Below are 24,200 nucleotides of genomic sequence, written 5' to 3' on the forward strand. Positions count from 1 at the left end.
TTATATTAGCCGCAACAAACAGACTGATTTTAAATCTATTCGATTAAAGATAATTTCTCAAATAGAATTTGTTGGAATGTGAGATGAATGCAGTTTTTCAAAATAAGTCTATAAGTCACCAATAGCCTTCATACTATAAAATACCATTTATTTAGACATTAATTGATAGAAACATTTAATGTACTCCCAATTAATATTACTTCAAGTAAAATGATAGTCCTACATTTTGAGCTAAAGCCTTCGTTTGTATGCCCTTGGTAATAATTAGCGAAACTCAAGACTCAAGATAATAATAGCAAACTGGCTCTTAAATGCATACACACATTCTTGGGAACTTTTGAAATCATTTATTAAGCGCAGTCTCTAGACAACGTTATGTTTAACCTAGATATTCAGAGATATGACTCAATTTATAATATAATACATGAAATCTCATGAAACTTTTTTGTTTTGATCATTCATAATCATTCATTCGTTATACTATTGCAGGTATGAAATTCACAATTCTAAATTAATTACTTACCCGTGTTTAACAATGAAAGTTTAAATTAATAGATTTAAGAGCCTACCTTAAGAGTACCTAAGAGTTTACCTTTACATTTTTCAAAGCAAGGGTGTTAACAGATTCCCAGTTTTATATTAAGAGTGAATCGCATCAGATATCGATAGTGTTGAAAGCTCTGATATTGAACAACACTATTTACTCCGGATAGATACAATTTCCTCGGAGAAAAATTGTAAACATGTCGTTTCAACTTTGTTCCGATTTGAATTCAGAGAGGGACAGCTTGGAAAATCTTCAACTCGAAAAATGGTTTGATGATGGAATGGATCAATGGGTACAATACTTGTTTATAAAGGCATTTGCAAATCTTAATATAGGAAATCACTCGTACACTTAAACAATATTATTTTTACAATGTCGTATTATCAAAGTTATAACTGTCCACTTTTTCTTTCATTTACTCGGCACTAACCAAATCTGAAACTTAAACATTTTCAATAAGTACGTCAGAACAGCAAAACATTTCACAAACAAATCCAATTTTTCATAGAACATAGCAAACAAGCCTGTGTAGTATAGTAAGTAATTCACCCGTAACTTCTCCCATGTCAACACATCCTACATGCTTACAGTTAGCCAAAATAGGCTTAAGATTGAAGTGGTTAGCGGATAATTAAGGTACGCAGATTCGGACATTCGCACCGTTTCCACCCATCAGATTAGATTGAAACCGAAATGGGTATGGGTACAAGTCTCGGCCATAATGGCTTACTGAATCCCAACCCTATTAAAAAACAACGAGCCCCATTAATTTGAATTGATTTGAAACATTCTGGCGTATCGACAGTTCGGTTATAAAGAATACAGAGAAAAATTACTTTTTACAATTTAGAAGCCAACATTATTTTCATGACTAAAATTTAGACTTAGGAATCAAAATAAGTACAGACTAATTTACCATACACATCGCTGGCAATTTGTAATTCTCTTGCTAATAATATGAAACAAAAAATCGAAATAAAAAATAACTTTTTTTGACAAAAAAAAAAACAGTATTGTAGCAGAACCGTTATCAAATCCCAAACTACGAAAATTTCACGTGGGCGATGTCACAATGTCATTTACGATTCAATATAATCTCGGCTACGTCAAAAAACGTATATTCGGTATTTTTCTTGTAAAATACCAACAGTGACGGGATGTCCAGCCGACCTTTGTTCATGTTGCGAACCGGAGATTGGACAGCTACCATTTACCGTGTAATCCCACGTAGGTATGTTTTGGTGGGACCCATCTAATCTCATAAAGCTTATTTCGCAGTCCCACGGGCTGTATCATATTGTGTAACGCGCTGCAAGTTACCGCAGGTATGGATACATAACGGCACTCGTTCGATGGATAAAAGCAGCCATTTAATAATAAAAAGATAATTAAATTATTTTTACTGCGTAAAAACGTTTTCCGCGGTCGTCTGAAATGTTCTACCGTTTAAAATATTTTTGTAGCGACGTTATTTTCCGTTAAATGTTGTTTGTATTTAATTTGCGACCCGATTGGGCCAGTGGCTTTATGTTTGAGATCAATACTTATATACGCGTATCAATTCTATAACAATAATATTCAAATGCAATTGAAATGTATCATTTACAAAATATGTCTCTACGTGTAAATACTCGTATAAAAATAAACAGACACGCGCATACCTCGTTAGACAATTTTTGGTCAATTGTAACGTTTGTTTGTTTTCAATGGATTCTAAAACCAGTTTAGTTATTCTTGAGATTTAAAAAAAAATATCTCCCGTTAGCTCTTTATAATGTTAGTATCGAAAAGCGAATACAAACACAGTTCGAAAGATTTTCGTACGTGTCGAAATCGTATCTAGTTTATTATTACCTGGGAGGCTCTTACAACACTCAGGTACGCGAAAATCCTGTTTTATATTCAGTACAAAATATTTTGATCCGACAAGTTGCGTATGACTGTAGAATGTACGAACGTCAACTGTACCCCTCATCCCCACTATGCCTCGGCGTAATCTTCTTACAACGTTCTCGAAATGCGTAGCAGGATTTACAAGGCATAGGCGTGTCTATGTAATCCTTATAGGTACACCGCTATAAGATCGGGTCATGACTTGTTTTTTTTAAGAATAATATTGCAGCAGTTGAGTAAAACTATTAGGCGCTACATCTGCAGTCGTGGTTTCAGTTTTAAGATGGTTACAGATTGACAAAACTTTGAGGATGATCGCACAAACCCAATGTGCATTATGCTTCGTGGGCTCAATCTGTGCGTAACGTAACCATTTGTTTGACCCACAAATATTTGTTCTTAGTTTGGTTGTCTTTGTGTATGAGACTTCAATGTTTGCTGAACTCCCCGCGCACGGCCGCAAGGATTAAATTCGTTAATTGTGAGGTCACCGTTCATAAAAGAAAAAATGTAGGTAAGTATAATACTCATTGTAATCTTAGAACAAAACGTAAGTATCAAAAAGTAATTAATAAAAATACCAAACGCCATTTAATTAAAAGTTATCGAGAGCGGTATGGGCGCGCCACTCTTTGCCGGACTTAGTATTCTAGCGACCCACGCCACAGACTTCTTGGGAATTCGAATTATGACCCATTCATTACTAAGACTTTTAAGACATGGAAAGATAAAATGTTAAAGCTATCCGCAAATTAAATATTTATGTTATTAATTTCGCTTTTATCCCGCGATAGAAAAGTTACGAAAATTCCGTTGTAGTAATATTTCGTTTCAGTACTTTGCGTCGGGAAAACATTTAATAAATGACTGACTGGGATATTTAAACAAAGTGTTTCAATATTAAACCTGAAGAGGTTCAGGGCAGTCGGGTGATTCTGGTATTTTTACCGTCAGCGAAGGCAAAAATGACTTGCGAAGCCACGACAGCAAGGTAAACAAGGTGCACAGTATTAAACATTTTCCGGGACGTTGTAAATCCTGGTTCTTTGCAGAGTGAATACGCCGTTCTCGATAATCCCATGATCCTTATTTACTAGCAAAGGCTCGAAGGGCCGCGGGGCTTACGTGAACGCACTCGCCACGCGACACGTCGAACACTGTTTTCTCCTCGGAATCCCCCTCAGAAATAACATTATAGTAAACTGAGCCAGGGAGGCAATGCAGGTACCGTGCTGCTATATTTATATTTAATAATCCTATCTTCCTTGTTTTTTTTTTAATTTGTGTTAATGTTACGTTATGTTGTTTTAAATCGGATCAATTTAATTTGATAAAAATTATAGAAAATCTGCAAATGCTAGGTATATCATGTTTTGTTAATGTCATCATTACACTTCAAACCTCACCCCTCTGACTGGCATTATTTCAACGTGTTGCCAAGTTACCTAATTGAGTTCTGAACTAAACGCACCCTTTAATAACGATTAAGAAATATTAAACTTAGCAAAATAAATTTACAAAATAATTGAATATTAATTCAATTTTGCCTTTAGAAATTTATGATGAAAATAAATGTTGGTAGTTTTCGTTCATTCGGAAGTGAGTATGCATTTCCCAGTTGGGTGATTGCCGTAACAGGGTGCGATGGAAATGCTGCGAACCACGTACAGACCATCAGTTACGTCCACAGTAATAGCTCTCTTCCCTCGGCCCTCTCTCGCTTAAGGACGCTTTACAGAAAAAGACTATAAAAGTCCTGGTTTTTCATTACTACCTGCCTCTATTCGGCAGAAACATTTCAAACTTTAGAAATTACGATGTAAGAAAATCGCGTCTTAACGTAATATTATCGAGTCGGTCTCCTAGTGTAGAAAATGCTTCCGTGTGCGTAATACTCCAGCATTATAGGTATATTGTCGCGGTTTGGATACGCAAAGAGGATATATAAACCGTAAATCCTCAAAATCAGGGGTATGGGGTGTTACGACAACATAAGATTTGACGTCTCCTGATCCTATTTTAATAGGTAACAACATGAAGCAGCAACATTATGCGATGTTTAACTTGTGTGAAGTTTTATGGAAGATCGCGTTCCATCAGAGTTCTATTCTGATGTAAATTGCATTGTGTTCTTTATGCAGCCTCGAAAGTCTATCTCATTTTATGCAACAACGATTTTCCATGCGGCCGACTAAAAACAGGGGATTTATATTTTTAAATTAATTATTCAATCCATTTTCTGAGTAAACGAACAAATTATATTGAGGCAAATACTTTTAATCCTTAAGGAGTCGTATTTCGGCGAGAGTAATTATAATAATGAATGATGTTAAAACATAATTTTAATTTGCTTTTGTAAATACTTGGATTAATTTGTTCGGAGCTTCTCTTGTAGTCTGACTTCGATGATGACTTTGAAAAAAAAATTTTTTTTCTCTATTAACCTTTCAGTCAGTCGAAGGTAATTTACAGTCTGATCTTAAATGAGAACAGAGAGAGATATAAGCAAACCTATGTGAACATGAACATTTTGTAAAAAACTGTCCGCTGAAATACATCGCTGCGTAATAGAATACAAAAAAAAATCTATTACTAAAATAAATCGGTAATATTTATGAGCTAATCTACGTCAAACACTCATTTGGCTTTATATACTTCTTAACACCTTCCAATGAAGTCAAATCGACCATTTATCAAATATTCAAAACCTCTTACCAAATAAAAGGAAAAAGTAGACTCTTGATAAAGGGAGCAGTGTCTTTTTTCATTGAGCAAAACTCGGGAGACCCGAGGGAGGGAAGTATCAGCATGTCATTTGTTTATATTGCGAAATTAATCCCCCAAGCCGGCATGACTGATGAGTCGAGTCAAACGTCGCTTGCCAAACAAAGAAACACCGAGGTGTGTACTATAATCGATGCTCACTTAAACGACAGATGCTACAAACGGGTGCCATCAATCTATCCCCCCCCCCTCGCCCACCATCCGATTCCAAGCCCCCGAGGGCCGAATTGTTATTCACGTTCCATTACCTCAATTTTTTAGAGCCGAGGTGCCTGAAAAGAAACCCTTTCACTTATTGTGTCTCATTCCTGAATAGGTGGAGGGCCATCGTAAAATTAAATTTCTTTAGATTATTCATTTTTTCCCTCTTTATTCTCGTCGAGTGTTTATTCAGTATCCCGCTACAGATGTTTGAAGTTACACGGAAAAGTCGGAATATTTTATAAGTAGGTTTCTTTAACATTGTTGTGGTTTATTCTCTTTCTTTTGTTCTTCACGATAGGTACCCAATGGAACAAACAATAAATTCAAAACGTTAATACGCACGAATGCACGGTATAGAATACGCGACACGCGACAAGAATCATTCAAGAATCGATTATAGTCCACCACACACGTACGGGAATCGAGCAAACACCGAGAACTCAATGGCCCGATCACTGGGTGCGTGGAGTCACGTCCCTTCGACCAATAATTCAATAAGAAGCGATCCAAACGCCGCGCCGACTGGAATCATAGAGTTCACTTACAGTGCGGTGTAACTGTATTAAAATGTTTATTGTGTTCCGTCCGATCATAAATATTATATTATCGTCTGTACTTTAGAGCTCTTAGGGGCATTAGTTGATTGCTTAGAGTTTTCTTGACGTATATCTTACATGCTTACATTGCTTACACTCGAGAGTCTTGTGTTAGTTAAAGTGTATTTTAAACGTATATAAAACCGAGTTAAGACCAACAACTTAGCTTAGTGGAGCGTGCAATTTCCCCTATCGTTATACAATGGGCTACCTCAGTTTAGAAGCTGGAACAAAGCATCATTATGCGTTTAGGTCATTAACTGAATTAATGAATTCAAAGGAAGGGTTTTTGGCACGCGTTGCTCTGATGAGCCTCATCATATTGATGGAAGTAACACCCCGTCAATGAGTCTAATTCATGCTTTTGACTTACTTCGAATTATGCGCTAAATACCAATAAAATTAATGACTTTGTATAATATATAAAGTTAAGCAAAGTTCACTGCTTGCTCAAGCGTACGATATCGAACACTGAGATATAGCTACACTTTATTCGATTAATAAAGTCTTTGGAAAGTTAATTATAAAGTAATCGTAAAAAGAAACATTCGGTAATTTACGGAACCCAGGCCAGAAAACTTAATTGAAAATAACACGGGCCAAACAACTTTGTTCATTACATTTTTTGTACAAAGAGTACGTAAAAAGTGTGTATTTAATCTCTTGAGGTCCTTTATTAGGCTTTTTAAAATTAACGTAACATTTTTGTGGGCAGTTTTTTTTTCTAAATTTAATGTACAACCAGAGTAGATTGAAAAAAACCGTGACAGTTATGAAGTGAACGGGAGTTGATAAATGTATGACAAGGAGATGATTACGGCGGGAAGTCGAAGTGACAAAACGGTGTTTAGCTGAGGGCAATAAATGCAGTATCATTCTGTGAACACAGCACTTATTAGAGTCGCTAGTTGGGACGCGTCGGCGGCGCTTCTCTCGCAATCAAGAGAGCGCGTGTTACGTTGTCGCCCGGAATATTCGCTGCTTTTTAACACAAACTTTATCGTTGCTTGAATCAAATACATGGGAAATAACATGTAAATATTTATTTGAGCTTTCTACATGATTCGAAAACTTACGGGGAATAAGTCTATACATTTTATAATTTCAAAACCGAATTATATTAAAAAATAAATTGATTAACGAGATACATTTCGTGAAACTATCTACCTACCTTTGATTTGTAGTTTATTTTATTCTGCCCCTAATAATGAAGAAAGTCAAGTTAAACATACTTGAACAAAAACTGTTTCTTTGAAAATTGAGTTTATATCTATAAGATATATCTAGACGAACTTGTCAATATTGACGTAGTTAGCAACGCGACAGACTTGCAACGACAGTTAGTAAATAAAAATATTTGCCTTTGTAAAATACATTCCATGTGAAAACATTTCTAACGACTCAACAGAGTTCAAATATCAACTTCAGTTTTCACTCCAGTCAGACAAGGCTTATTTGATATTGTAATAAAAAAACTCAACGGTCCATTGATCTCGGAGAAACTTTCCAAAATTTCTTACAAGAATAATGAATTTACGAGTAATATTATTTACACTGTAGCCCTAATGTTATTTACCTTCTTAGTCGAAAATGAAGAGGGCCGGAGCTCAAAAGAAAGTGAGCCTTTTAGTGTAATGAATTTAAGACCTGCCTGCGTATCTGCGTATACCACCTTATAATATGGCTCACGAAAACTCGAACATTGCATTAGCATGCCGACTCACCTGTACAGAGCTAAGTTAAAAATCATGTAGCACTCGCGTCCCGTGTGGACGCTCGTCCTGGGGAAATGGGGGACTCGAGGAATATAAGGAAAACCTTCCGCTTTTGTGTAACTCGAATGCATGCGCTGCATGCTCGCCGACCGACCTATCTCGATCATACCTACCGAGTTGAGAAACAGATTTCAAACTGGAAATATTTGCGTTACATCACCATACAAACAACTCAATAAAATATAGTCTTTCAGTGAAATAAATTTATACATTTCAATTGATATTTGTTTTGTATACCTGACTGCAGAAATTGATTCAATTTTTGGTAACCTTTCCAACCGCAACATAGAACAAACACAATGAACCGACCCGCATAAAGCGATCTGCTCACACAAACGTTTATGTGAATGTGCAAAACAATATTATCGAGTGTACGAGAATTGTGTCACGTATCAAACAATATTATTGAATGATTCAGAATCCAGATTGTTGGTTATCGTAACAGCAAATTTTCTATTTGATCGAATCTAATAGGTAGGCGGTGTGGCGCGGTGCGAGCTTTCGGCACGTCGAGGCGTCGCGGCGCTACCCCGACACAGCACCAGAAAATTACGTTACCATTCCCTCGAACCCGTTCAGTCCGTTCTAAAATTCCAAAATCTCGTTCCAATTTCGAGGATAATTCTTGAGAATTCGACGTAGAATTGACGTCTTGCGATTTGAGATACCTACCTTTAAAAGTTGTACGAGAGTCAACTTCTCTCATAGTCGCATAGTGAGTTAGTTTTGAAAGAATTTGTTTTACTTGCTGATACTTAATGAAGAGTTCAGTCAATTAAAAACTGATTAATCGTAAATTTCTTTTTAACTAAGTGTTTTTGTCTAGCTTTGTATAACAAAAACAGACCTATTTATAATGGTTCTTTTTAAATTACGTGACTTTAGATAGTTGGGTACTATCAGTAAATCAATATTATATTCCAAGAGATCTAACACATCGCAATCAAACATGAAACCAAGATCAAATTTAGCGGGTATGCTAGTTAAACACTGTGAGTCTGGAGAAACCTTGTAAATCTTGTGAATACACTCGGATTAAGTCGGACTGGAGGGCAGGCGGAAATTATGAAGTTTGTCGACTAGCTCAAGACCAATATGATTTTCTGAGTTAGAGATATTACTAGGTAAAGCGAGATGTTTGGCAAAGGCTAAGACAGCTTCCGAACTCCTACAATCGTTCGATGTACACTCAGGTAAATTCTAAACGCCCATGCCCCTGATTTGTAGAACCACGATAACTTTAAGTGTGCTTAGGTATATTCGGTTTGCATTGCTTTGGAACCCACATCAAGGCAAAGTTGACGCATTGGGACCTTAATTACACGTAGAGGGTTACCCCTTTTTCCGGGCTACCTTAGTAAAGACCATCACAAAGTTTGCGAATGCTAACTGTGTACGGAAACTTGACTAATATAAACATACTTTTTTGTTCCATGGCATCGTTGTTAAATATCAACAAAAAGGTTGTAGGACAAGTTTGAAGGCCTCTCATCTGTTGTATGTTTGTTTGTTTAAAAGTACATTGTTTATCTTCATGTATTTATTATCAAATGTTTAAAAGAATTTACCCTATTGTGTATAGTTAATGACCCAAACATTTTCGGAGCAATAAAAAGGATCGTAAGTTGATATCACTCGAAATACGGATCAAATTCAAAAATATTCACAAATACCTGAAAATACATAGTAAGGAAATTCATTTTGATTCGACAAAAGAATAAATATGAAAAAGAGAAACATAAAACAATTATCATTCAATGTTTTCGTCGTATCCTGGTTACTGTAATAAAAGCCATTCCGGAAGGCAACCCATGTAATACCATGTCAACCCATAAATTTAATTTTGAACATAAGTACCCAGTCACTTTTCCATTTACAATATTTAATAACAGTATTTGCCAATTTTCTTCACGTTAAGATCCAATTAACTATGTAATTAACAATCACTTAACTTCTTGTTACCAATCAGTACTTGCGATCGTTTTTATCCTTTCCGATAATTTCTTGCCGTCATCAATACTCAGAAAGCCGCCAATTACGTTCGGCCAACAAAACCAAGTGCTGGGCATGCAATTCAAAATCCATTAACGTTAACATACGTGATAGCGTCCCGCCGGCGTCGGGCCGTGTTACCGTGCGTGACACGCCGACGTCGGTGCTCCACTGAAGGACGTGATGCAGCCATCTTTTGTTCCTCACCGTACCGCCAAATTGTTCTTTTGGTGCAGGTGAAGTTTTGACACGACGCTCAAAATCCTTTTTTACCCTGTGGACCCGCTCTTTGAGCGCTTTACCTGTGGAAGGCGCTCAAACGTGAGCCAAGTTGCATGTGAAAAGCTAATTTAATTTGTTGTTTTATTACACTGTATGTTATACGTATTCACGGAATAGGTCATATATTTAGGTATTTTTTATAAATATTAGCTTCTATGTTTATTGAATTTACAACATTTTACTGAGAAAGAAAATGAATGATTTCTGAAACGCCCATAATATCAAGGTTCTTGTTAAATCTTTGTCTATTGAAACTCCTTTCTTGATACTCTTTTTCGAAGGGACAACACTATTTGTTTGGGTCTTCGCTCTGTCGGATATCGGGATAGCCTCATTCATGCGTTCAAAAATATAGGTATTGTAAAATGGTTTCAAATGGGGCCACGCCGAAAGTGATATCGCCCGGATTGTATGACACAGTTTTGTTTTCACTTGGTTTCACGTTTTTTTTCTATTTAGTCTTTAAATCAAGTTTGAAGCCAGTTGTATGTAAGTTATTTAGTATTTTTGTGAACTTTGCCGACGAAATGTGTGAAGTCAGAACTAGTAGAGATTGCTTGAACCTACAAGTTGTACCATTCCTTAGCTAACAAGTGCGATGGGGCCTGGCCTCCGTCTTCATACTTAGTCTACGAAACTTTTGCTCATTTGTAAGACGTCAATAAAACTTTTCTGTCCGTTGTTCCCATTTTACTTTGCTAGTTTTAATAATTTCTTCAATATCTTCACGCTGACAGCTTTGAAAGTAGTCGGCGGAAAACAGGCTTTGCGCATTGCCTTCCTTTTACAACAGCTTTACCAACCATAAGGTAAATTTGAAAAGAATAAAACAGGTCAAGTGTGAATCGGGCTTGAGGGTTTATAACAAATAGGCGAAAAATAAAGATGTGGCAAATATACCTTATCTGTTAAAATTTTTACTGTCTTGCTAAGGCGGTTCATGAGATACAGACTGGTGGTGGACGAACAGGCACACAGACAACCGTGACTCAGTAATATTATTCCGTTTTAACCCTTTGGGTACAGAACCTTAGAGACTTATTGTGAATCATAAATGTTAAAACGTAAAAAAAAACGTTTTCTGCGTCACATCGATTTTCATTTCAACAACAGCCTGTGGAAAAATACTAGCCAGCATGACATAAAATTAAATCTAATTCTTTATTACCGAGGGCTCGCGTACCTGCTTATTTCACGTAATTCCGTTAACAAAGCATTGTAATCAAACAAGGCGCGGTAGGTAGCTGTTTACCGTTCATATTCCTAATAATGCCAGCGGAAAAGGTTTTTGAAGTTCCCTTTCGATTAATTACCCTCCCCGTGGAGATAAAACGTGGGTAAACTGTTACATTTTTTGCCCCGCGGGGAGTTTATTGATCAGTCTAAATAGGTAGGACGGGAAATCACGGGAACGAAGCTACCCCGCTTAATAAATGATGTGTTGTTATAGGTAGGCTCGCCGATTTATTGATCTACTTACTTTTATGGTTGAAAGTATATCCGTTGGTAGAGATAAACATTTTTTTTATTATAGTATAGTATTATAAGTTGTAGTTCCGCCTTTTTGAAACTAGAGTCACGATTTGAAGAGGTCGGGCAAACTTGTAGTGGTTTAATATTTTTCGTAATTGATCTTTAAATATAATATTAGACGAAATGTACAATACCTCTTTAGACAACAGCTTTTGTTGCCGACTCTACCTTTATTGTTCTCAACTTAGTAATGTAACTCAATGAAAATTGTTAATAGATTGAAAAAGAGACAAAGTAATGTGAACTTTTTAGTAACGTCTTGGCTAAGCTACTGTAAAAGAAACTTAAAAACTTTTGTGTTCCAAAAATAAAATAAAAATCATTCAAGTGATTTTATTCAGTCAAAGTTTTGACTGAATATTAACGAAATACAAAAATAACTGCGGGTCAATGTCACCTTTTATAAAAAAGAGAGTATAAACAAGAATCAATTTTGATTACTTTAACTTTCACACCTCACAAGCAAAGCTGCCAAAGCTATCAGGGCTACTGAAGAAATTAAAGAAGAAGTTATCAAAAATAACCAGTGAAAGTAGCAAAATCACAATTCTTTAACACCGTACTTTTATGATAATAGCCTATATAAATGTGTTCTTAACGCAAAAGATATTGCTTTTTACATCTCAACATTCTAAATTATGTTCCCGAAAATGTAGAGTTCCAATGTCCATTTATTATTCAAGCTAGTCAATATTGAGCGGTCTCTATGTAGTACCTACTTACGTACATTATGTATGTAGTGTATCAAAATTCATAGTAATCTCTCGAGAACGATCTATTCGTTTCTGTAGCGAATGCAGATATGTAGCGCTTTGACGCGGCATGATATTTTATTCTGTATGTGCATAACGCTCTTGTTGTTCTTATGAGATGGAGCATCGCTTGTATCGCCTTTTTGGAATCGAATAAGATGCTGAAAAATCTGAATTTAAATACCAATATTTATTTATTTTTTCTTCTTCGCCTCTAATCCACTGCGTGAGATTTAAGCATAAACCTGTCTTTCCAGCATAGAAAAACCGAGTAAAACTGTACAGCTAAACTAAGTTGTAAATAATGTTATACAAATCTATCAACGTCAAAATAGACAGAAACTGCTTCCACTTCAATACGAAGACGAGTTACTGATGATAATTTTATTAGCTGTCAAAACTGAATCCTCGAACAGCAAAGTTTCATACTTCTACGACATAAATAAGTCGAGAGGTTCATTTACCAGGCACAGGTTTCCCACACAAACTTCCCAGACATCGTGTGTTTGCTTAAATTAAATATGCCACAGATGAACGGGCCAGCCATAATTCTTCTGCAACATTGATGAAGCAAGAGCGAGAAAAACAGTTAAATATTTACACCAAATCTATTGCTACACGGATATTTACCATTCCCGTTACCACATTCGCGTTTGCATTGCATCTAATTAGTGTTGTGGCTGAATATACGGTACGTTTAAGATTTTTTTTACAACATTTTGATGGCGGTAGCAAAGTGAGTTATTGTTTGATTTATTGTTGTTTTTCGGAGTGCCTTTGAGTTCTAAAGGTTGTGGCTAACACAGATTGCTGTTATAAAAAGTTGTGCTTGTAAACAGAAAAGGCAAAAGTATATTTGTACTTCGCTCAGTTTTTCCCTCGGTGGAATATTACTTAAACCTACATTATTGAGTAAAACAATCTGATATAATATGGCCCAAACCCCAAATAACATTAAACTCCTTTTAAGCAACACGTACATTCATATGTTGACAAAAGTTATGTACAGTTTAATATATTTGCTACCATCACAGAAATTAAATTTGTCACATAATGAAACTCGACAATTATCAACAAATAAATCATGAAAACAAATCAGCTCATTTCTAACACCTGCTTTATTAATCTTACTGAACAATATTAATTTTCTCAAAAGCTCTTAAGTTATTTATTCTCTTTGTAATTTGGGACGAAAAATTCGCTCTATATTTGTGAAAATAATTGTAATTCATACGGACCTTTTAACTTTTTTTTATCGTAATCAGCGCATTAAAGTCCCACTGTCCCTCGCCGAGAGGGCGGTACTCCTATCAATCATTTTCGGCGTTTGATCGGCTAAAATAGGGACCATGTATCAATCTGGTTGGTAACAGATTGTTTTTTTGGTCACCCCTGACATATACATTTGAAATAGAAAATACATTTCCTCTTTCAAAATGTTACTTCGAATGATTGATTTTGAAGGCTGCAATTGATCTGCTGAAAAAAAAACTATTATGAGAAAGACGGTTACAATTTCTTTGTACTGTAGATTGGTATATCAATTGCTATAATATCATCCTTTATAAGTCCCACTTCTGGGCATAGATCTCTTTCCGTATAGAGAAGCTTTTTACCACTGATTGCCTAGGTCACTGCGGATTGCTGATTTCAGATACCATTATTTAGAATTCAGGTTTCTTCACAATTTCCTTCACCGTTTGTAAGTCGCATCTTAAAATAATTAAGAAAGTACTTGGATGAATGGAACCTACACCTCGTGCACACAAATATAGCATAGAACTGCAGAGCCACTATGACGGTAATATAACTTAATAATATAATAATTGAAACATGTGTATGGTAATAAAAACTTTACTCATTTACTTTTTATTTGACCCTAAATACAGGTCACGAGTCGATGATCTGTATATTGATAGTAAGCTGAGTGTAACGAACCGACTGCAGCTCCAAAGCCACACAATGGCGTTGAGCAAACATCGCTATCACGATAACCTCATTCAATATGTCACATACAATCATATTTACTTTGTAAATACGTAGGTACCTATATGTCATGCTTTTCAGTAATTTATTTAAGTGGACACACTATAAGATTAAAAATAATAATGATTTGAGAGCAACTGAGACATTTGGAAGATTTATCTTCACGTATAAAGGATGTTATAATAGAGCAAATGCACCAAAAAGTTAAAATATCACACAATAACAAGTAAAGCTATTACAAATATTTCAAACCGGCAACTGAACAATCAAACATGTTACTCTCGTGGCCCCTCGGTAAAAGAATACTTTTTAATTCCATTTCTATTCTTTACAATACTTTAGATGTCAAGTCGCGCATTGGACACCACAATTGTTCAATTTTCTATTCTTAGTCCATAAAATTCTTATGTTCGGACACTTTGAACAATATTACTAGCTTTCTTTCTGTCACATAGAACAAGTCGAGATAATTGTACTGCTGTGTGACACCAGCTAGAAATAGAAATATTTGTTAACTCTTATACCAAGTTTTCTACGAGATAAGTTTTGAAGTTTTCCGGGCGGACAGCATTACATTCTACTAAGTGCTAACTGAAACATCTCAGAACACGATTTCAAGAATGAAAAATTGGGATAACCACACAGTACAGAATTATATATTGCGTAAAGCTTCGTGCCTATTTTGGGAGTACGTGCTGACTTAGTAAGTGGGTACATCAAGGAAATATCACGTTTAAAAACATCAGAACAAAATTTGGATCATAAACTCACGTCTTATTCAAATAAAATTTCAATTCAAATTCCCTGATGCAACCAATGTTTTTAATGCAACGTTCAAATATGAGGTGTAATAAAACGCCACCGTTGAAGTGGCATCTCCATATAAATGTGTCAGTTTCACCTAGTTCGCTCTCATTCCATTTTACTGCTCGGAAAAACTTTGGAAAGCAAAATACGAGTACCGCGTGAGTATTTTTACCTTGAACAGAATGTTCGATTCACAGAAAACAAGCGACCGTTTGACTACTAACTAAGACATTTTACTCTATAAGTTTGGCAGATGGCGGACGTTTCAACTCTCTTGTGTACTTATCCGACGTCTATTATCCTAGCAAGATTCCAGGACGTTAAAACCGGGTTCGTCTGAAATTTTATATGAAAAGAGGATTCTGAAAAGTCTTCTAAAGCTATTATTAGTTTGAATAATTTGATTGAACGATTATAGCTGGTCTGGCGCTTCTATACTCAGTAACGGGACGTTTGTTACAAAGTCTTACGACCGTATGAAGACGATGAATAATATGTTGCTGAATATTAAACGTTTTGAAGGGGGTGGTGTAGACGGGGGTTTATAAAGTATAGAATATTTTTAGACATCATTATCAAACATTTTACTGTTTTACAGGGGTATCCACTGACGTTCATAATAATGATTATTACTCTGAGTTCCCCACCATCTACAGCGGACTATAAAAATATCTGCCACTATCCATCTCATTCATATTCTGTCATACAAAAGAGGGAGATAGGCATATTGCGTGAAAAGGCGAGTGAAGAAGCTAGTAATAAAAGGGTGCCGCTTCATGAACATTTGAGACATTACGACGTATCGTTAGAGCAGTAATAGGCGTTTGTTTTAGTGCCTATATCTTCATGGCAGTGGCTGCCTATCTACCATGAGGAGCGTTTACCTCTTTATGTGTCCCTAATAATCTAATCATGGAAATTGGTGGTTTTTTGTAAATGTCGCCTAAGAACGAGGTCGAAACCCTCGAGTATTTTAATCTGAAAGTTTTTAGCAAGTCCTTTCTTAGTACGTTGAGAAATTAAAACAGAAAGTGCAAACTTTGGATCACGAATAGGTATTATCGTAAAATAGTTGTGATTACCGCACAACTACACTAGATCTCAAACTCTCACAAGCTTTAATCTAGAAGCATTACCAATGTCACCATTTGCATTTTATTGCCAAAGTTTCTGGCCGCAGAACGCCTATTTTTATGGTAAACTTATTCAAATGCACGACGACGTCATAAATTGGGCAAAGGGGTGTCCTGGCACGGCAGGCACTGAAAAACTTTCCGAATACCGATCGTACCTCGATGGACAGACTGTTATTCATCGTTTGATATGCTATTTGAGGATTGGCCTCGCGAGACAACCGCTCTGATTAATGTCAAATTCAAACGAAGCTTTTTGCCGGCACATTCAACGACACGCTAAAAAACCGCTCGCGTGTCGTGACAACCGCTAATAATAAATCAAACCAAACAACGGAGACGTATTTCTTTCGTGACAGTAATTTCCAAGCGGTTGCCCTTCTGAGAGAAAAAAATGAAGATCTAATTATGATTGTTTACTTTACGAAGACATCTTCAAAGTTTCTTGATTGATATTTTGACATTTCACGAATGAAACTCCACAAGGCATGATAGCCGAGTAATACGGAATACCTATCAAGTAATAAATCGATCGAGTGAAACTTTTTTAATTAAAACCCGACTACCACACAAAGTTTATTGGTTGGTACTTAATTCAGTACCAACGTTCAAAATTTTATGTCCAAATTACGTGATTTATGCCACATCATTATTTTTATGTTCATACTAAATTATAATGGCGACTGTTAATTTCACCTAATATTTAAAAAAAGCATATGGTGTTATATATTTTTAGAAATGACCTTTTCATATCGCATTACGCTCCCACCTATAAGAAATCACCATACCACAAAGGCATAATTACCCGGCCACGACCACAATTTCGAAATTAATAACAGAAAACAAACACAATTATATTTATCATATTTATTAGCTGTCAATACCAAATACATTTCACTTTTACCTCGATTAAAGGCCAAACTGAAACCACATTATAGCGAATGAGCGGCGAGTTAATATAATAATACTGTTTAGTATTACGCTGTTTGACCATCGTTCATTTATTACGAAGCCGCAAACTGACGAAAATCCCTGCGTTTTACAGTCAATATAAACTAATTTCGATACCGATGTAAATGTTGGTTATTAAGACTCATATTGTAAAAAGTTCGTAACATTAGCAACAACTGGCGCCGGGAGGTCCTATTAATCAATAAGTCAGTCAACATGACGGTTTTGTAAGTCAGTGTTCCCTACATAATGGAGTCAAAGCTACCGATTTTCTCCCACTGAATGAAAATCAATTTCCTGCAGCTTGGAAAATTCATTTATCGACCACCTGCGCTCCAGTGCTCTATCAAGCGGAGACCAATACAATGGTGGGCCCAATCTTAAGAAAGGCGCTTTTAAAACGTTGTTGTTAGAGATTATCCAACAGCCAGCGTTGTAGGGAAATAAAGCCTATCACTGAGATGGTTTAAAAACCCATTATTTATTTTATAAAAGACTGATATACATAAGCATAGTTTAAACTATGAAAGCAAGTTAGTAGTCAAACAGTAGGTGACTTATAAGAAAAGAATCTCGTGTAATTTATCTTCCAGGAGGATAAGTAAAAACAAAGGTTTTCAAAAGTTAAAAAAAATCATCCCTCTTATTTTTATAAGGAGTTCTTATAAAAATGTGTTAGTTAATGCACAACATCGAATTCAATTCACGAATTCTAATAAAAAACGTAATAAACCTCTTTAATACCAAAAGAAAGTTAACGTGATAAACTCACAATAACCATATAAATATATCCTAAAACATTGGAGATGTTAAAAAGCTCGTAGGTATATCTCGTTGCGTTAAGAGCTCATAAATTTCCTTGGGGCCGCATTTACCTTAGGCACTGATATAATGAGATCGTATTACCGATCTGCCACTGTAATATTTTTCAATAGAACAAATGCAATTTTATTTCAATCCCGCTACTTGCCTTATTTATACTCTCAGAAAAAAAGTATGATTTAAATCTCGAACGCCCGGTAATCGAATTAGAACAAGTTGTTTATTTTGTACCCAAGTTGAATACACAGTTTAGATACAGCTGTGTGCGTAATTTATCTGTATTTAAAGATACTTTACGTTCGTAAAACTCATCCGAATAGTTTGCAGAGTGTAGAGTGTTCCGTAGTCTCGGAATAGCTTAGTGACAAGCAATGTATCGCGGGTGGACTACAAGTGTCAAAGTTTCGTTAGCCGCGGTCTCGTGTTGGCAAACTAAAGCAACACGAAGGTTATAACTGTCAAAGTTATTATTACCCGTCTGTGTTTCAGTTACAAAACGTTTCGCAGATGAAGGTATTCTCTGACGAATTTAATTTATTCAATGACGAAATGAATTTAATTAAAGTTTAGCAAGACATTGATACTTTGAATGGAACCCGATTGGAGATCGTTTAAGTTTAATATTTACTATTAAATATTGTTTCCAAGTTGAATTTTCATATTACATTACTGAGCTTTTAAGTGAATGGTGTTCAATCAATTTAATAAATTGCAAACTAGTTGCGTTGCTATCGACAAACATTTGCAGTCACTGAGTAAAATAAATAAAAGTCTTCAGTTGAACGAAGTGGTTCCTTTAAATGTCTTTATTTTCTTTACCTATTTACTTTTAGTGTTTTAGTCGGGAACTGAGTTGAAGACACTTTAATCATTTTTTAAACGTAGCAACCATTAGTTCGGCATATATTAAAGTTGAACAAAATTTCGTTCGAACATTTTGCAACAAAGTGCTGTTGAAGTTAGAACTATCGTCGGTCGTTTGCACCAAACATTTTGCCCATCTGTTTGTGAGTCTTGAGAGCCAGAAAAATAAAACGAGGAAGGGTTTGGGGACATTATCGACGTAGATCGGTACCGGGGTGGCTTTCAGTTCTGTTCCCGGGGGATTTCACTGAATGTATTCTATCCTGTTCGGTTGGAAGTGCCACAGCGAGTCAGCTGGGTATCGCATCCAACACCATTAAAGAACAGTTTCTATTGTCACCTTAATACCGCTCACCGAACTACGTACGCCTTTCATAACAAAGTACATTTTATTGTTGTGTTACCTATCGGGTAGTTTTCTTTATCATGTTTACAAATTTGAAACTTCCTACATGGAAAGTTTTGGTGAGTAACATGAATATAGATCTAGTCTATTTTTTTCCTACGGAAAGGTAATAAAGAAAAACAATCAATGCTTCTGACCCGTACCTACTAAATCTAAATCACAAAATCGACATCTCTCAATACCTACTAAGGCATTACCAAATAAAAATAAATCTCACAATAATATATCCCCGAATGTTTTCGTAAGTGTGTTTTGACAGGGTAAAATTAAATATATGGTGTGTTGAGGGTTTGATGCCTACTTACACCAAAATTCCATTTGGCAAGCTAGAGGTGAATTGAATGTCATAAATAATTTACAGTAGCCCTTTGACCCACGAGCATTAACCGTCGGCGAACGACAGCATTAGTGCGTTGACAGCGGTTGCTACCGAAATACTTCAAAGGGATCAGATTCAACCACCTCTTATACACCCCTAGCTACTATACAACAACAATACAAAGTCACACAAACTTTCCTCAATAAACTTTTACAACCATTGTCCACTCACGTTTTAAATACAATCGCGTTCAAAATTGATCTATCTAAGAGCTTTGTTAAAGACTGCGTTTAACGAAAGACTTCCTTGGAATTTAAATAAGCGCCAATTACTTTGAAAGCGAGCAAATGAAACGCTAAGATATAGAATAAGGATTTTCGAAATAGTTCAAGATTTTAGTACTAATTTTGAACGGTACAGCTATTTTGAATGAGTGGGGAATTCATTTCATTTTTATTTTTGGAAAGCTTCTACTTCTTTTTGTGCGTTTAATTTCTGATCTTAGAGAAACAGTTTAAACTGTCCATAGGCCTGGCACGTACTCAAAATACTCAAAAAAAATTGTTTTGGTTTTCTCAATTCGATTATTGCATTCACCGTGTTGTAAGAAGAGTTTTCATTACCGATGACTAATATAATTAATTTATAATAATACGTTAATGAATTTGAAAAGACAGTGCGAGCAGGCTTTATATATCATACTAGCCGTTGCCCGCGACTTCGTAAACGTGGTTAGAAGAAATTGCGACTATAACTGGAGATTTAAACTATACTATCTCTCAAGTTGGATCGAACTGCACATGGTGTGCGAATTTTATTATAATCAGTTAAGTGGTTTAGGAGTCCATTGAGTACAAACATTGTGACACGAGATTTATATATATTAAGATATTCATATATATAATCTATCTATAATCATTGACTTGGCAGTCACAGATTAAGTTTCGTCACAAGAAATAGTGTTAAGGGTCCTCTTTTTGTCATAAAATACGTAGTGGAGTTGAAGTAACAATCATGGTTTGTTTTGTACGACCCTTGTGAGACGCTTTTTATTACAGTAATCTAAGTGTCTTCGCAGACCTTATTTACTTTCCGAATGTCGTGTTTCTTTTCCTATTGAGAGGAATGTTCTCGCAAATAGAGTCGAACCCGATCTGGAACACTCAATCAGCATACCCTATAAGATTGTTGGTTTAGAACTTGCTTCTGAATGTTTAAGTGTTTGTATTGCTTTTAGTGAGTATTGTTTAAACTAGATAGACCTAAAAAAGTCAAATTTCTGTATAAAGGAATCTTACCATATGGAAAATGCATGCTAAGGCTGTCTGTTATTTCACCGTTTGTCAGTGGAAGAATTGTCAGTATAAAGAAGTATATCAAAGAAAAAGTCTACTGAACCACGGCGAATGTTTTTTTTTTATCTTGAAAAAAATATCAATCTACAAAAACTGCGCAATGACTTTTAAACTAGGAAATAATATTTTAATCTTAAACTGAACATTTTTATAGTAGACGAGAAAGTCTGTAATAATTATTAAAAAATCTTTCTGAGCAAATGTTGAAACTTACTGCGAACGCTAAAGGAAATTTACTTAGTAAAGCAAGAAAATACATCGCTATCAAACTTATTATTAAAGTTTCATATTTCAGAAAGATTTAAATCTATATTAAGTTATGACGCACATATAACCTCTTGTATTCTTAAGAATCTATTATTAAATTGATAGAAACATATGGTCGTTAGATAAATGATCAATTAAATAAAGTAAAAATATAAATAGTAAAACGTATTTTTAAACCTTAATTAATCCTTAATCTGATCAGGATTTAAAATTTTATACTCCAAAAACAATTCATACACAATTCCTAACGATGTGATTTCATTGTCAACAGGCACGATGTTGAGATTGGCGCCACTGGTGATACGGTTGACAGCCGTGTCACTAGTGGCGCTTGTCATTGCCGAGCCCGGCAACGGCGGCGACCAGTCCGTCGCGAGGGCCGGCCAAGGCACCCCCGCCTCGCTCCCCGCCACCGCGCAGCCACCCCCGCGCCGCTCGGGCAAGCGAGAGCGCAACCGCAAGCGCACCACGACTACGACAACAACCACAGTCGACCCCAATGATGATGATGAAGACGATATTACCACGTCCGTCACCACTACAACAATTGATCCGCGAGCACTAGACCACAGTAAGTACTTAGCTTGTATCTCGCGAGTGAGAGTGTAAATATGTAGAATAGTTTGGGGACTAACTGGAACTGATAAGACGACAGTAAGTAAGCTGAATGCTTATGGTTTTCCACTGATGCCTTTGACCATCATGTCACAATGCCCGATCAGGCTTTGTTACTCACGCAACCGCCAAAGCAAAGCTTAACCATATTCATAACGTATGTCGAGGGGTATAGCAAACGAGAAATCATTAATAATACAAATTTTGTTAATTATAAGACTTCTAAATATTAAGTTAGGTGTCTAGGTGAGTTTTAGATTTAAGACGATTAAGGAATGAAGATTAGTTTAAGACAAACGCCAAACGAAAAACGGTTAAAAAGGTTTAAAATGGGGTATAAAATGTTCGGAACAAAGTGGAATCGAATCCTAAAACATTTTATATGTTGTATATGTACAGAACGTATACAACAACCCACCTTTTGTACGACAGTAAGTAAATTCATTGTAGGCAAGGTGAGGCGTGCCACGACGGCCCGGCCGGCCGCCGTGCCGCCGCGGCGCCGGCCCGGGAAGCACAAGAGGCGGCGCCGCAGGACCACCACCACTACCACGCCCGAGCCCGATGACGAAGACCACGGCCCCACCACGACACTCACCACCACCACAGTAGACCCGCGAAGCTTTGACCACAGTAAGTGCTTGAGTACAGCGGCAAAAGACGGAGCTCTGGAAGCCACGCCTTTGACTACTGAATTGGATGCTCGGCACTTTTTTCAACAGTAAGCGAATCAAAATTATGCTACAGTGAAAGTCACTGCAAGTAGCGACCGTAGTCACAGACGTAGTCAGTTTCAGACGGTTCGTCTGTTACTCATACATTACATTCATTCACCGACACTCTACATTTCGACATTCTACTTACCAACACACAACAATACATTAAACATTTTTTTCATTCAAAATCTTAATTACTATTTTATATTAGTAATCATATAATAGTCATTAAATCGTTAACTCGTAACTGACTAGGGGCAGGATACGTCATAACAAATAGAATGAATTATGTTACGCCCACCTTTTTCTATATGTTTCAATACAATATACGTTAAATCTATACGATATCAAAGGAATCTGTAGCTAGAGGCTTAATAACAAATATATAATTCAAGCTTCGCAAATTGCGTAGAGAATGCGCATGTAAACATATTCATGAAGGTTTTCCGACAGGGTTCCATAAATATCACATTCCGCTTTTAACTTTAATGTGAATGGGGTCTTGAAAAGTTCGTGAGTGCGTAATGTGTCAGTCGGTATTGCGCTATAGCCGTTTTAAGGCGCATAGTTTACTGAGGGCCAAGGAATGCCTCCATCAGAGACGTGAGCATTTCTTCTCTGTAAATAACGGGCGAACGTAATTTGTGAGTAACTCTAGGCGCCGGTCATCGGAGGAATGTGCCGAGTTAACGCGGTATGCGTCAACCCCCGGCAGCCACTTTAATTTTCAAAAAGTGCTTCTACGTGTTGTTATTCGCAGACTTAAAAGGAAAAGAATCGCAAAGGATTTTCTTTTTGAGGGTCGTAAATTTGACCCGAACACAATAATAATAAAAACCCTACTTAATGTTAAAAATTAGTCTATTTTATCTTGTTCCAGTTTTTTGTAAAAATGTTATCATACTGCATAACTTACGTAACATAAAATAGACACAGACCAATTTTTATTTTTAGGCCATGAAATATCACCGAAGAGTTTTTACCCGATTAATCTTGTATCGGTCACTAAAATACCACTTATTGGCGTGTCGCCATACTGGCTCTTGCCAAAGCCTTATTGGCCGATTATTCAAGCGAAACGACTTTACCTACAAAATATTTTCTAGATTTTTTCTTGATAAAGAGTAAATAACTTAGCACAAGTAACAGTGCACGTCGATAAGCTGTAAAGCTCTGTTAGTTACAAACAAGTTTTCCTATCTAGCAGACACAATAGGCCTAGATAACTTCGATGGAAAAGGCCTGGTATTCTAGCTAGTTTTCCGTGAGAGCGTAAAACATCTGAATACAATGAACGGGGATTCCTATAAACTTGGCATAAACAAACTTTCCACATTTCAAATATAAATTGAAAGCTGAGAAACGAGATGCAACGTCGACCAATTGTGAAGGTCTCTCAGCGTAGTGTCAAGGAATTTTTTTTCTCTAGTTGTCATGAATAAAAGTAAAACAGAACAGGTCTGGTTAGGTTGGTGAGCGATGTCACCCCGCGGGGCGCGAGGGGCGAGTCATTTCACGCCTCTTGAGCGCGTATCAAACCAATATTAGGTTTATTAGATAGATAGGCCATCGCGAAAAGCGATTTTTCATTTTTTGCCATT

At 36.3% G+C, this 24,200-nt stretch overlaps 1 protein-coding gene across 1 annotated transcript in view; it reads left to right on the plus strand.

The window, feature by feature from the left end:
* LOC113493865 (discoidin domain-containing receptor 2-like) overlaps positions 1-24,200 on the plus strand; it is a 138,407-nt gene that overhangs the window by 56,950 nt on the left and 57,257 nt on the right. Inside the window, exons 2-4 of the mRNA XM_026871897.1 lie at positions 21,540-21,873; positions 22,122-22,129; positions 22,316-22,516. Of these exons, the coding sequence (XP_026727698.1) occupies positions 21,540-21,873; positions 22,122-22,129; positions 22,316-22,516 (543 nt within the window). The remainder of the gene's footprint in view (positions 1-21,539; positions 21,874-22,121; positions 22,130-22,315; positions 22,517-24,200) is intronic.

This window comes from Trichoplusia ni, chromosome 5, assembly GCF_003590095.1.
Source record: "Trichoplusia ni isolate ovarian cell line Hi5 chromosome 5, tn1, whole genome shotgun sequence".
Classification (NCBI taxonomy): Eukaryota; Metazoa; Arthropoda; class Insecta; order Lepidoptera; family Noctuidae; genus Trichoplusia; species Trichoplusia ni.